A 15,602-nucleotide genomic window follows, 5' to 3' on the forward strand; every position below is an offset into this window, starting at 1 on the left:
GGCCACATGGGGACATCAACGTGTGGACCAGCCATATCACAGCTTAGAGTAGCTGCTGAGGAAGACCCAGGTGCCTTCGTACCCATTACCACAGGCCTCGTGAGCGAAACCAGAGGGGCTAGGATAACCGTGACCCCGCCAAGTCAGAACTGCCACAAACATAAAGGCAAATTCTAAAACGAACCCCTCATCCTGGCACCGTGAGACTGCAGGAACCACTGCTGGACCAGTAAACACACCCACCATGAAACGGCCCTCAGTAGAGCCGACGGAGGTGCACGGAGCCCCTCAGACACCAGGCCAGCCGATGTGCAGACGTGCCGGGGAGTGTGGATTCACGTTCCCAAGCACACTTAGGGGAGATACCAGGGCTTTACATAACACGATCTTTAGGTCTAAACACTCTCTCAGCACCAGGAACTCCAAGAGACGGCCTGGAGTGGGGCTGATGGGGTCTCCAGAGCCAGCTCCTGGAGGCGGAGTCCAGAGCCCCACGGCCAGACGCTCTCCCACACTCAGGGCGATGAGGCAGGGGGTGGCACCCTCAGTGTTTACCAGAAATGGGGGCATGGAGAGAAGAGGAAAAAAGCCAGAGCCGACCCCAGCAGAACCGAACAGGCACCGGCCACAAGCAGCAGCAGAAAGAACGTTAGTGGCGCACAGGGTGTGCCCGTGACTCCCCACATGTGGGGGGCACACCCACGTGTGCAGACCCAGAGGAAGGTGTGGACAGAAGCTCCAGACACAGAGCAGGGGCGCTCTCTGGGGAGGACAGGAACAGGGGGACTTCTAATTATTACTCTACATACTTCCAGAAAATATTTTTTCAGCATTAGAATATAGTCACTATGATTATACAACTGAGCAAATGATAAAAAGTGAATCCTTCCCTCCCCCCAGACGAGTGTGTCATGCCTGGGGAGGAGACCCAGGCTCTGCAGGCACTTCAGGCTGTGCTTCTATAGGCTGCGAACCAGTGTGAGCTCCTGAGGGGCTGGCTGTGCTCGCCAGGACGCTGGTTCACACCCGTGGCGAGTGGGGGTGGGAGAGGGGCACAAACACTGCGAGATCCCCCTGAGGAGTCCCACCCACCCCTGACCCCTCGGCCCACAGTAGGACAGCTTTGAGAGGCAGCTGCCCTCCATCTATCTCACTACGCCCCAATCTCCCCTTGGGCCTCCTTAGATGCTGCTCCTGGCGCATCTGCCTCTCTGAGCCTGGAGAAGGGCGCGCTATTCTTGCTTCTGCAGCCCCTGGCAGCCTGTGCTGGCATGAACGCCCCCCAGCCCCTCCCCGAGACAAAGCTGGCAGGGGAGAGCCAGCAGCAGCGTGGATCGGGGGAGGCAAGCTCAGGGAACACAGGGCTTGCCCAGCACCAGCAGGGCGGCAGGGGCAGGGCGCGGCTACCACGCCAGGTTCTCCCACCTGGTCAAGCCCACCCAAGGGAGGGAACTGCCGTCCACCCCGTCACCCGGCCCAGGGAAGGGTGCCCGAGGCCCTGCTCCACTATAAATGGCAAGAATAGCTAAGGCCTCTTGGCTGGGGTAGAAATATCTGGAACCATTTACTCCAAAACAGGGCTCAGCCTGGCAAGCCAGGCTTTTGGGAATGTGCCAGCCCCACCTTTCCCGACTCGCTCTCCTGCCTCACCCACCAGCCCCGCCAGCCTGGAGCAGCCTCTCTGGCTCTGCCGAGGGTGGGGCTGTACCAGGGAGGCCTCATAGAATCAGCCCTGCATGACAGTCTCCCACGGAGGCCCGGCTGCCCCACGAGGGGGTGAGCCTCCCGTCACGAAGCCCTGAGCGGTGACGGCACACAAACAATCCACTTTTCACCAAGCCCAAAGCTGCGGGCCCTCCGCCTAGCTCCATGGCAGAGATGGGTGACGGCTGATGGCAGGCTGCCATTTGGGCACAATGTGGGCTACACCCCTCCCCCACCGCGACCCCAAAGAAGGGACTCCAACTCAGGGTCAGAGATGTACCAGCGTCAATGTTCTGTAGGTCACCAGGATGCCAGGGAGGGTGGGACTGAGGCCACTGCAGACCCTGCCCCCAAGTACTGGGAACGGGCCACAGCCTGCAGGCAGCAGGTGGCCTAAGGAGAGACCTGGCTATCCACAAGCTGCCCGCACAGCTCTGCTTGTAGAACCCTCCGCAAATCTGGCCCACTGCCCAATGGGTTCCAAACTGGCCATGGGGCCCACAGAGACCCCAGGTGCCCAAGCAGGAGGTCTCCTTCTGGGGCAGGCCACGCCAGCGCCGAGCCCCACCACATGCCCACCACAAGGGGCTCGGCTCGCTCTGCCAGGGTGGCCTCTCACAACGCTCAACTGGCATTACCAGTGACGCAGTGGCCGTGGGCTCACAAGAGGCTGTGGGTTCACACAGTGAAGGTGTTCTGACACCAGCAGCTAAGGACACTCCAAACAGTCACCTCGCGAATGTCGTAGGAACACCCGCTCAGGGACAGCGGGCGAGAGCCGGTGAGTTGGCCAGAGCAGGTGGGACGGTGCACTGCCTCCTGATCAACCCTTTCGGGCTCCGAACACCAAAAAGGGAGCAGGCCTGCCCTGCTGGTTGCACAGAAGCTTTAAAACCCTCCGTGACCGTGTCTGGAGTAGGGAGGGGGTCCAGGGACGTGCTAAGGACCAGTGGACAGAGAAGCTGGGACTCTGAGCTTCTAACTGGAGTTTCTGGAGAGAGCCAAGCCAAGCCCTCTCGGGGGCCTCGGGCAAGTAAATGACTAGAATCAACACGGTGTGAGGAACCCATAGCTTCCCAGCTGCGTGACCTGGGCAAGCCTCAAACACCCCATCTGTGAAATGGGGAGTAGCCCTGCCCTGCTGACCACTCAGGCCTGTCCCTGGATAATGAACCCGCACGTGCCTGGAAACCGCAAAGCACATTAAGGGATCGGGGACAGGGCTGCTGCTCAGGTGTCTGAACAGTCTTAGTGTGGCTCCGAGCATACGGAGCCTAACCCTCCTCCGTGGGGACTGGCACTCCCGGGGCTCCAGTGCCCCATCAACTCCTTGCTGAATTGGGAAATCAGAACTGCTCCTTGCAGTGATAGGCCAGAGCAAGAAACTCCTCGCCTGAGACAAATGGTGCCAGCTGCCTGCTGTAGCCCAGAGTGATTCCAACAACCCAACATGGGACCGGAAGTGCCCTCCACAGAGCAAGATCATGGCGGCTGGCCACAGGCTGGCTGGGCTTGCTGGCCACACATCTGCAGTATCATGAACCAATTTCTCTCAGAAGAGCCCAACAGCCTTATGCGCCCAAAGCCCAATCAGGGAAGACACTGGATGTCACTGTCCTTAAACACTTCCCCCTGGGTGTCCTAGGGGTCAGGGACAGAAAACAGCTCAGGTGCCTGCTACCGGGGGGCTGGGAGCCCTACTTGGGGAATCAGCTTCCCAAGAGATCCCCCGGCACCTCTTCTGGGTAGGGGGACAGCTGCTACTCAGGGGCTAGGAGGGTCTCTCAGGTAGAAGGTTCTGCCACGGAGCTCTCTAGGGGAGCTGCTGAGCACACCTGACCAGGTCCCTCCCCAGCAAACAGGGTGAGGGCTGTCCCCCAAACCAATGAGCTCAGACCTGCCAGGCTCTCCTTGAGCCCTGGAGGCTGAGCCCAGAGGTGGTGGGATGAGTCTGCTGCCTTGCGAATACCCACTGTGTGCCATGCATTGGGCAGGGAGCTCAGAGGGAACCGGGTTATTTATGGGGTACTCCAGGCCCCCCGAAGCCTCTGGTCTCTGTTAGGGGTGGCTTAGGAATAAGAGGCTGCAGGCTCGCTGAGTGGCTCTATCACAAGAGGAAAGGACAGCAGCAAAAACAGACTGAAATCTCACTGTGGAGCCTGTCAGCCTCACGCACCTGAGGTCCCCTCAGGACTTGACCTCTGATGCTATCTGAGTCCACCCCCACCCCTGGGCCCTGCCAGTCACTGATCTCCCACCCCCACCCACTGCCAAGCCTGCTCCCCCAGGAATCTCTCCCCAGCACCCTCTACTCTCCTCAACTGCTCTGCATCATGCCACCCCCTGACCGCCCTCTTTAGGAGACCCTGCTTTCCTTCAGTCCCCTGGCTCTGCTCTCCTCAGCCCTCCATCACGGGAAAAGCGGGCTCCCCCTGCTCACTCTGGCTGCCTGTGGACCTTTTTCTTCCACAGCCCCTCAATCACAGGGATGCAGGATGTGGCCTCAGCCCTTCTCACACTCCAGATCCCTAGGCCCAGCTGGCCCCTCCACCCCATAGCATCACCTTCTGCCTCTATTCAATCTCCAAAACCCACCCCCTGGGCCTGACCCCTGACCCACTCTGATGTCCAGACCTCACCGACATTGGGCATTGACGACAGCCCACCCACCAGTCACCTAGGCACATGGCTTCCTACCCAAGCAGGCTCTCAGCACTGCTGTCCTCTCAGATGCCCCTCACCCTTTCGCCCCTGTCCCAGCACTTCCAGCCAGGCTGCATCTTTGGGACCCTGGGCTAGAGCATGGCATTCAAGGCCCTCCCCTGCAGGTACCTGTTGCTGCACCCCACCAACACCAGACCTAGGTTCCTGATCCATCAGAGGGAGGCCTGGACTCTCCCAGGGTCACCTGGAGATTCTCTTCACCAGTATCAAGATTTATGTGGTACAAACCATTGTACCCAGTAGCGTACTGTAATCCTCATGTGGATTCTCCCATCAGATCCTCACTAACCCCATAAGGCAGGCTACCACCACCCCTTCGCAGACAGGAAACAGAGCCCGTACTCCTAACTACTGCTCTGCCTCATCACCTCCCTTCCCGTCTCTCCCTGTCCAAGTCCTCCCTCCTGACCCCACACTCAGAGGTGGCCTTCCTGCCTAGCACTCCTCTGCGCCTCCCACCTTCCGCCCAGTCAGCTATGCAGATGTACCCAGTCTCCATCTCAGGCCTGGCCCAGAGCAGGAGGAGAAAGGCGTCTGAGCCTGAAGGAGAGGAGAGAGAGGTGTGGTCTCCAAGTAGAGGGCAGACCCCGCTGGGGCTCTGTTCAGGAAGCCTCTGTCTGAAACAGCATCAGTGACAAACCCCAGGGCTCCCTGTTGAGGAAAGAACCATTCTCGTGGCTGGCCCCTGCCACCTGGTGGTGATGTACAGTACTGCAAGCCTGGACCAACTGGGCCCACCTTGCTGGGAGACCAGACCTCCTGACTGAGACTCAGCATCACTGTCATTGTCACTAACACTGTGCCTGGTTCCTGTTTTGTGTGAGGCACTCTGTAAGTTCTTGTCATGGCCCAACTCATTACCCTCCCAACACCACCTAAGAAACAGGCCTTATCATTGTCCCAGGGGGCCCAGAGAAGTCAAGTAACCTGCCCAAAGTCACACAGCTAAAAATGCTGAAGCTGGGTGCAGAGCCACCCTCCACCATGTGCTTTTCAAGACCAGGATCCACTCCCCCTTCTTGGAAGGTCTGTTCCCTCAGTTACCCCAAGAAATTCCTGGCCTCAAACATCAGAGAATTGGAAGGGCTTGTGGGGGGTGTTAAGGGGAGAGCTCTGAACCCCACGTCCCACACCTTTCTCCAGATATGTCCTTCCCATTTTCAGGTGTGAATTTTGGAAGTGAGCCCATGGACTTGAAACTTAGTCCCAAGTCAACAACCACAGTTCTTCAAACAACGCCAGCTCTGACTCTCCCTGGTCTCAGCCCTGAGCCCTCAGGCCTGCCCACCCATTCTGCCCCCTGCACAACTCCCAGTTCCTCCTGTGGCCCCTCAGCAGCTCCCTTCCCTGGGCCCCATCCCCACAACTGGGGTGACTTAGGACTCTGCCCAGTCATACCTGCTCTGAGGCCAGTTCCATATCCCAGTACCTTCAGCTCTCTCATCGTAAGCTCACCCAAGTCTGCCCCCACTCCCACCTCCCTCCTGCAACCCGATACCAGCCCACGTCGACAGTCCGCTGCCCTGCCTTCCAAGGGCTATAATTAAATATATATATAAATAAGGGGACACGGCACCGGGGCTGGCTTCCAAGCCTGGCCCCCTACCAAATCGACCCTCCATATGGCTCGTGGCTCCACATCTGTGGAGGACACCGTGGAACCAGAGGTGGCCAAGGTCCCACAAACACTGACCTCTTTTGACAGACCTGTCTCCTTCACCACCTCCAGGGCTGTCACCTTGGCCCTGGAGGACAGAGCCTCCATTACAGGGGGAGGTGAGTGGCATGGGCAGCCCCTGAGAAGTGCCCCTCAAGAGGAGCCCTGGCCAGAGCCCCACTGAGGGCCCCCATCTGGACCGCAGTGTGCATGAGGTTCTGCCACCTCATAAGTGGGCACCAAAGGGCTGGTGGATGCCAGTTAGCACCACGCTGTATCTCCGGGCCAAGGTTCCAGGACAGCCACGCCATAGACTACCCACCCCTGAAGATCCCAACAGACCCAGGACTCCCCCCTAATCCCAAGCCAGCCCCAGCTGTCCTCAGGCCCATTTAAGCCCCACAGCCAAGAGCCGGACACCCGGCATGGCACAGTCCCACTGCGGCCACTCGGGGACACTCACGCTGATAGTGCTGCAAGAGCCGGTGAGTCCGCACGTCCCACACCTTCACCGTGTTGTCCATGCCGGCGGCGGCGATGCACGTGCCGCTGGGGTGGAAGTCCACGTAGGTGACAAAGCTGGAAAGGGGACCACCGCATGCTGTAGGAGGTCTGCCCCGGCTCAGAACAGACCCCTAAACATCCAGCACATCCCCATCCCCACACACCTGCTCACACTCTTCCCTCAGCCCAGAATACCTCCCTACTGCCCTGTATCTTTACCAGGCGGCCAAGGGAGAACAAGAAGGAGAGGGTGAGAACAGCGGCTAGCAGTGACCTGAGGCGCACTTACCAGGGAGCAAGTCTCAGCACCAACTTCTAAATGAGAGCAGAGAAAGTGGTCTTCAGACCAAAGTTCAGCCAGCCGCTCGGGTGCTTTCAGTTAGAGCTGGTGCCCCTACCAGAGCAGGAGGCAGGGCAGGCCCTGCCAACTGAGGCCCAGACATGAAGGGACAGCAGGGTCCCAGAGCCACTGGCTCACCTATTTCTAGAAGACAAGCCAAGGGCCCTCAATATACTCATATGTGACACCCAGGCTGGTATCGTGGCCAGCCCTCAGGAGGGACCCTTACCTGGGGCTCCCAGCCTAACAAGGGGCGGACGCTGGGGTTCATCTAGGAACCCAGATTGGGTTAGTCCCTGCTCAAATGCAGGCTCATCCCTCTCAGTGATGCGGCACAATATGAACAGCCACCATCCACTACAAGAACCTGATTAGCCTTTCATTTATAAAGTCATCACCAAGGAGAACATCCTTTTGGGGGTCTGGGTTCAACTTCTTTAGACAGACGTGTCACAATTTTGAGAACTAGAAAGTGAAGGGAAAAGAGAGGCCTCGAGGGTTTCATGCCTTTATCTTTATCTTTATTCCTGTCCTGCCCCTAGGTTCTTCATAAACTTTTTTTTTTTTTTTAGATTCCATATATATGTGTTAGCATACGGTATTTGTTTTTCTCTAAGACGCAGATGTAGAGAATGGACTTGAGGACACGGGGAGGGGGAAGGGTAAGCTGGGACGAAGTGAGAGAGTGGCACTGACATATATACACTGCCAGTTGTAAAATAGATAGCTAGTGGGAAGCAGCTGCATAGCACAGGGAGATCAGCTCGGTGCTTTGTGACCACCTAGAGGGGTGGGATAGGGAGGGAGGGAGGGAGACGCAAGAGGGAGGAGATATGGGGATATATGTATAGCTGACTCACTTTGTTATAAAGCAGAAACTAAGACACCATTGTAAAGCAATTATACTCCAACAGAGATGTTTAAAAAGAGTTTCATGCCTTGAGGTTAAGCACTCTTTACTGTTCGTGGGGATGGGGATGAGGCAGAAACTTCCGCCCACATGCGAAAAGATACAGAGCCAGGGAACAGCAGAGACATGGCGGTGGGCCCCAACTGCCGCCACCGGAGGCCACTACGGCCTCTTCGAGCCCAGGTGTATGCTTTTCTCGAGCGCCTACAGGTGGAGGACAGGATCTGGGGACTCACCCGCCGTGCTCACAGTACGAGTGGACACACTCCCGGCTGGTCTTGTCCCACAGCTTGACAGTCTTGTCATCACTGGCGGACACGATGAGCCGCCCATCCGGGGAGAACCTGAACCAGGCGGGGCACAAGTCACATCACCAGTCAACAGACATCATGGGCACCACACACCATCTTCCACAGTCACCCTTCCTGAGCTGCCCACCACCTGACCTCAGGAACCCGCCTGGGCCACATGCCCTGCTCTGATCCTGAGTGATCCTGGGCAAATGTCTTTCTCTCTGCAAGATGGGTCAGAAGGGTGCCTACCTCCTGGTAAGCAGGTAGGCAATAGAGTCACACACGAGGCCCCCAGCACTGCACATGGCAACATGCGTGCTGACTGCTAGTACTTGGCATCATTATCCTGTTCCCAGGTGCCCTGAATCCACATCTAACTCTGAGAATGGGTCAGCAAAACCAACCTGCTAACAAAAAAGGGGTGGAGGTTCTGGGGACCCACCACCAAAGGCCTGGTGTGAGTTCAACACTTGTCTGCTGGCGGGGCCCCTCCTATTCTCAGGAGTGCAATGGTGAGGGCCTCTCAGAGCAATCAGGGACCTCCCAGGACAGAGGAATGAGGGCCCTGGAGAATAAGTAACTTCGTGGGGTCCCCAGAAGAACACAGCTCAACAGTCCCCAACCTCTGACTCCCATGGTTTCCCAGTGTCCCCAGACACTCCAACCTCTTCCTCCAGAGCACAGAGATTCGACATGTGAGATCTCTGTTGAAAGGAACAAAATAAGCTAGAAGCAGGCACAGCTGTGTCTGCAATTCTTAAGACTTTGAAAGGTGCTTTGAATCAGCTGGCCCCCATCCCCAAAGCACCGGCCCCCACACCAAAGGGAGAACCGGCTTCCAGACCAACCCCTCTCAGAAGCCTGGGCCCCCATCTGGCACCTCTGAAGCAAAATCAACCTCTGAGGAGCAGAACGTTCTCAGAGAAAAGTAGGCAAGCCTTAGTGCCAGACACTCGGCTTCCAACCCCAGCTCTGCCACTTACTCCCGATGTGCCCCGCGGCAAGATACTACACTATTCTGAGCCTCAGTTTCTTCATCTGCAAAATGGCAACAATGCCACCTACTTGCGGGACTGCCATGAGGAGTTAGAAGAAAATTTCTAGTGGTGGTACTGACGTTATCTTGTTGTTGTTGCTATTGCTAATAAGTGGCCCCTGATGACTCACCTTGGGCTGCATCAGCACAGACGTCAGGGGTCAGTCGTGGCTGACAATGGACTAACTTACTTGTCATGCATTAGCTCAGTGAAGCTTGGACAACTTACAATGTGAGAACTATTATTGTTCTTTTTCACACATAAGGAAGTTGAGGTTCAGGAAGATAAAGAGTAGCTAAGTAACTTGTCCAAGGTCATGGTGCTAGCACCTGGCAACTCCTCTGTGCCCTCCAACCCCCGGGGTCCCTCCAGCAGTCTCCAGGTAGGACACTACTCACTTGGCACAGCGGACCCAGTTGATGTGCTGGCTCAGGGAGAACAGGAATTTCTGGCGATGAGTTGACCACACCTTGACTGTCTTGTCATCGGAGGCTGTCACGAAGGACTGGCCATCGCTGCAGAAATGGACGCTCCTCACTGTGGCCGTGTGTGCACGAAACATGGTTGACTCGCCTTTGCTGCAGGGATGGGTATGCAGAGTCAGGAAACCCATAAACCCATAACAGCAACATAAGGGCACATCGAAGCCCTCCCCACCCCTCAGAACCCTCCCAAAGTCAATCCAGGCATGAGTGCCCCAGTCCCCAAAAAGGGAAGCCAGAGCCTCACCCACGTGCAAGCAGCATCAGGTGGGATCCCTTCCAGGATGGCCAAGGTCAGCCCAGAATCTCCCTATTGGCCCTGAGGGGAGGGCCCTGACTGAAGCCCCAGCTTCTGATGGTACCTCCTCAGAAGTGGGGCAGATGTCCCACTGTGACCAGTCCAGTACTAGGGCCCAGACTCAGACAAGCCCCTCCAAGTCTTTAACTCACACGTTGGGTACCCAGATGCGGACAGTCTTGTCGCGGGAGCCCGAGGCAAGCAGGTGTCCCGAAGGGGAGAAGTTCACACAGGTGACGGTGTCCTTGTGGCCGGCAAAGCGGTAGGCACGTGACTGGGGCTTCATGTGCCACACCATGAGGCATGAGTCCATGGAGCCACTGGCTGAGGAGAGAGCGGATACCATGACGCTCGGCTCAAGCGGGCCCGGAGCCTCCACCAGGACGCTGGAGACGGGCGGGGCATGGGGTGCGGGCAGCAGGGACAGCCCAGCTCTGCCTTCCCCATGGGGACAGGCCACACCTCCAGTGACTGCTGAGCAGGAGTTCGGAGAGCCTAGGGCCTGTCACCACTCCAGGCAGCAGGCCCACACAGCAACCAGCCCTGGGCTGTAACCGAGGGTCCCAGGTCTCCCCACAGACACACTCTGCAGCTCGAGAGAGCAAGTCCTCGCAAAACTGGGGAGCCAGCTCAACCCAGTGGCCTTTTTACCATTAAGAGGACCCATCCGAAGCCTAGTGGAGGTCCCCAGAACAGACCAAAAATGACTTCAGTTTCCTCTTAATCTCCAGTGTATCACGAGACCAGCAGCTTCTGACAGGGGACCTTGACCATTGGATGAAGGGGGAGCCTCGTCCATAGAAACAAGAAAGCTGCAGCCGTGACAGCTGTGTATGAACCCACAGGTGGCCAAGGAGCGAGCACTCAGCTGCAGCATAAGGGCAATGGGGGGAGGGAAGCACCCGGCTCTGCTCCCCATCCTTCTCAGTGGTGGGCGTCTTCAACAAGAAGGTGTGCCCATGGTACTGTGGACAACAGAATCAATAAAGACCCAAGGAAAAAGCCACTGTTTAGGGCTCATTCTGCAGGCCAGACCTGAGAGGTGGATGGGGTGTGCAGGGAAGAGCCCAGAACCGGGTCTTAACCTCAAAGGCTGTGTGACCTTAGCAAGGCCCCCAACCTTTCTGAGCCTCACACTCCACATGCAGAATGGAGCTCATAAAGCCTAGCGCCCAGAGAGCTGGCCGGCTGAAGCAGGAGGTAGGTCTAGACAAAGCACCTGGGTCCTCGCTGTGCCCTGCTCCTCCCCACGCCACACCTCCCGGGTAGAAACACGAGCTTCTCAGCTCATAACCTAGTGCCTAGGACAAGATGCCTCTTCTTACCCAGCTGCTTCGTGTTGAGACTGAAGTCCACACAGGTAACTGCATCCCGGTGGCCCTTAAAATGCCTCTCCAGCGAGGGGTCCTCCTGAGGGAGAGCCAGGGTCAAATATGTGAAGCCTGGAGGAGGAAGAGGCTTCCCCAGGGGCAAGACTCTTCCTATAACAGCCAGCAGCATTTAAAAATGCTCAAGGCATGATCTTGTATATAGAAAATCCTAAGGAATCACTAAAAAATCGATTAGAACTAATAAACAAGTTCAGCAAGCTCACAGGATACAAAATCAATATACAAAAATCAAGTACACCAACAATGAACAATGTGAAAAATAAAAGTATGATAACAATTCCATTTATGATACATAAAAAAGAACAAAATACTTAGGAATAACTTAACAAAAGAAGTGCAAGACATATGAGAACTAAAAAACATCATTGAAAGAAGTATAGAAAGACCTAGATAAATGGGAAGACATCCCATGTTCATAGTTTGGAAAACTTAATATTGTTAAGATGAAATACTCCTCAAATTGATCTACAGAGTGAACAGAATTCCTTTCAAAATCTCAGATGCTTTTTTTTTGCAGAAATTGACAAGCTCATCCTAAAATTCACATAAAATGTAGAACAGCCAGAATAGACAAAACAATGTTTAAAAATAAAAACAAAAACCAGTCACTGTAGAAAGCAATTTGGTAGTTCTGCAAAAAGTTAAACACAGAGTTATCAAACGATCCAGCAATTGTAGGTAAATACCCATAAGAGTTGAAAGCATTTTCACACAAAAACTTGTACACAAATGTTCATAGCAGGATTATTCATAATGGCCCAAAAGTGGACAAACCTTAATGTTCATCAACAGATAAATGGATAAACAAAATGTGGTATATCCATACAACAGAATATTATTCAGTCATAAAAAGGAATGAACTACTGACACATGCTACAACACAGATAAACCTTGAAAACATTATGCTAAGTGAAAGAAGCCAGACACCAAACGCCACATTTTGTCTGATTCCATCTATATGAAATGGCCAGAATAGGCAAATCTATAAAGATAGAAAATAGATTAGTGGTTGACAGGGACTGGGCGGGGGCGGCGGAGGGGGGGGCAGTCAGGAAGGGGAGCGACTGCTTAATGGGTATGGGTTTCTCTTTGGGGTGACAAAAATGTTCTGGAAATAGACAGTAATGGTTGCACAATATTGTGAGTGTACTAAAAACAACTAAATTTTACACTTCAAAAGGGTGAATTTTATGGTATGTGAATAATATCTCAATAAAGTTATTTTTCAAAAGACCCAAGAAGAGAAAATGGGGACTTTCAGCACCCCCATCTCAGGAATCAGATCCCATACCTTCAATCCCACTGCGGACCGGCCAGTGAACCCAAAGGTCAGCCCTGAATAAGCCCCCAGTGGCTTTACGACCACCTCCACTCCACCCAACATCAGAGAAGAAGTAGCTTAGGAAGACATGGAGATAATATTCCAGAGATTCTCTCCATCCAACAGCAATTCATGTTGGAGAGTTACAGTCCAGCCGTGCAGACATCTCCCCCTACCCCAAATATCTTAAACCTCAAAGAAGCATTTTGGGGGCACCAGGGAGCCCAGCAAAGCCTCCTCTTGAGGAAAAAACGGCCTTGGGGCAGAACAAGGGCTGCAGGGAGCTGTAACCAGAACAAAGGCTCCCGTGGCCCCTTGCCCAGCTCCACCCCCCAACACACCAGCCTGAGTCCTCCTTTCAACAAGAGAAGGAATGGCAGCTGGAGGAGGGCGGGGAACTAAGCAGAAACTGCTCCACCTGAGCTTGTTGGAAGAATAAGGGTAAAACAGTGCACCCTCTAGAGGCAAGTTCAGATCCGCCCCTAACCAGGGGATGCCTGAAATCTCCCGACACCCTCTCTTCCAATCCCACAGGCTTGTTGGTTCCTCATCTCCCCCAAAGGTGGTTTATATATTGGGGTGGGGGGTGAAACACTATTAGAGATCAAAAGGCCTAGTTCCTAGTCTGGGCCCTCTGCTCACATGCCCAGACACCCAAGGAAGCCAACAGGCCACCACCCAGCGTCCTTGACTTTCAACCCAGCCAGAGGACCAGGCAGGTTCAGGTTCAAAACAACCTCTCAAAAAGAGGGGCTTTGGAGTGCTCCCCTCTGGCCTCTGGAAGAACCTGGGACTCATCAGAGACGGCAGTCTGGCCCAGGTCACACTGCAGGCCTGGGCCGTCCCAGGCATCCCGGGGGCCTGTTGTTCCCACACGTCGGAACAGGGTGCACCCTCAACAAACCCCCATTCAGCCATCCACTGCTCAGGATAAGGAGACAGAAGCCAGAGAGGCCCGGCGCTGGCCCCAGGTCACACCTCCAGTCAGGCCATACAAGTGTCTCCCCCGCTAGGGGGAGATGCAAATCCTGGGGGCAGAGGCTGGTTTGTTAGCCCCGGTAGCCCGAACAGAGCCTGGCTCGCAGGAGGCGTTCACCAGATGCCCGGACTCAGCGCCCCCTGCACAGACGGTAAACTGGGGCCAGAGAAGACCGGCCCGGAACCCTCCGTCCGACTAGGCGGGGAGACTAAAGCCCGGGCGGCCGCAGCTGGCAGGAACTTACCGTGCAGGGAGCGGCCATGGCGGGGCCAGGGGCGCCCAAGGCGCCAGAGGAGCCTGAGGAAGCAGCGGCTGCAGTTGCGTCCCGTTCAGTTTCCGCGCCCCCAACCGCCGCCAATAGCAACGCGGGTCGCTTCGCCTCGCCCCGCCCACCGCAATTAAAGGAGACGCGGCGCCTCGGCTTTTTGCCCCCCGACTGGAAGGAGAGCTGTATGGCCGGCTCCATGGTCTCCGCGTCCAGCGCCCCCAGGCCAGGCAGGCTACAGACGGCGCCGCCAAAGGCCTCTGCCCACCGTCACTCATTCCCCCTGAGAAATTAAAAAGTCCAGGATGAGAGGTTCGCCCCACCAACCCGTAGCCCGGCTAACGAGACGGCGAGCACAGCCTTCTGGGAAATGCAGTTCCAAGACGCCCTCATCCTTGTGTCTGGAGGAAAGTGGGACTACATTTCCCAAGATGCCATGAGGGCGGGGCCGTGAATAACAACCCGAAGTGAACGCCTTAAGGATCCCGGAAGTGGAGATCCTTAAAGCGTTCACTTTGGGTTGTTAATTGTGGCTCGTTGTGTTTGTGTCCTCTTCAAGCGCCCGCGAGGCCGGCTTTTCTCTCAGTACCCCATTAAAAGCCAATTATTCACCCTTCGGGAATTCTTTAAGTAGTTCGTTCCTCCGAACGCGCTTAAAACAGGTGTCGATTTAAAAGAACACTAGTCACTCGGAATCACATCCTTGGAGTGGAGAGGCCTGGGTTCTATTCTCAGTTCTTGCCCTGATTCGCTGCGTGACCTCGGGAAAAATAACCTTGCTCTGTGGACCTCAGTTTCCCCATTCGTGACATGAGAGGGTGTGACGCAGCCTGGCCCTCTCAGGACCCTCAGCCCTGAGCAGCCGTTGTAAATTACGTGTTTAAAAGAGAAGGAGATAATCCAAGGGCCTGGCCGCCAGAGGTCGTCCTTGCTCACTTTCTGGGGTCTCTAGACCTTCCCGCTCGACCCCCCCCCCACCCCCCGCCCTCGCCACAGCACACATACACACACACACACACACACACACACACGCGCGCGCGCGCGCCTCACTCTGGGCATCTTCCCAACCTGGACCTGATCTGGACTGGACATTTGTAAAGATTTGGGAACCTTGTGTCACCTCTCTGGTTAAGTGTGGATTGGCCATACTTCAACACTGATTAAGATCTGGCCAGGCCCTGAGGTTTCTCAGGACATCCTGAGACCTAAGATGGTGTGTCCCTAGACCTGCAAACCAGAGCCCAATTCAGTGAACTCAGAGACTGGCAGTGGGGGGGGAGCTGGCATGTGGAGGAGTGAGTCTCTTCTTTGGACCTGGAAGGTTTGGGGCCAGACCCAAGAAATAGATACATTTAATCCCATCTTCGCTGTGGTTTGGCTTAAAACTGGTTCCTGTATGTTAGAAATGTTCAGGCTCACTTAACTTATACAATATAAAATTCCACTTAAAACATGTATAGTATTGCTTACACACACCCGAAATTGTTCAGCACTGTTCAGATGACAATTTTCAAGCCTTCCCACCAATGTTTGCATCTTATTCAGCTATTCTCTTGCCTACTGGACAAACATTTAAAGTTAAAACATTAAGGAAGAAAAAAAATTAAATACAGAAAAATATATCTATTACACATAAGAGTTCATTCATTCTTGTTGTTGGGTGGCGTTTTTGGTTTTGTTTTGTTTTGTTGTCAATT

The 15,602-nt window shown here is 55.0% G+C and overlaps 1 protein-coding gene across 3 annotated transcripts in view; it reads right to left on the reverse strand.

Moving 5' to 3' along the window:
* Positions 1 to 14,277, reverse strand: part of POC1A (POC1 centriolar protein A) — a 73,268-nt gene extending 58,991 nt beyond the window's left edge. The window contains exons 1-6 of one of the 3 annotated variants that reach the window (XM_082414520.1): positions 13,885 to 14,275; positions 11,275 to 11,359; positions 10,102 to 10,273; positions 9,568 to 9,747; positions 8,076 to 8,183; positions 6,549 to 6,664 (exon numbers count right to left, since the gene is read on the reverse strand). In XM_082414520.1, the coding sequence (XP_082270646.1) occupies positions 6,549 to 6,664; positions 8,076 to 8,183; positions 9,568 to 9,747; positions 10,102 to 10,273; positions 11,275 to 11,359; positions 13,885 to 14,106 (883 nt within the window). In that variant the 5' untranslated portion in view covers positions 14,107 to 14,275. Of the gene's footprint in view, positions 1 to 6,548; positions 6,665 to 8,075; positions 8,184 to 9,567; positions 9,748 to 10,101; positions 10,274 to 11,274; positions 11,360 to 13,884 lie in introns of all 3 variants that reach the window. The other 2 variants (XM_082414521.1, XM_082414522.1) reach the window with 2 other exon arrangements.
* Between the last annotated feature and the right edge of the window lie 1,325 nt (positions 14,278 to 15,602).

The sequence above is a fragment of the Balaenoptera physalus genome, assembly GCF_965194825.1.
Source record: "Balaenoptera physalus genome assembly, chromosome: 11".
Lineage (NCBI taxonomy): Eukaryota > Metazoa > Chordata > Mammalia > Artiodactyla > Balaenopteridae > Balaenoptera > Balaenoptera physalus.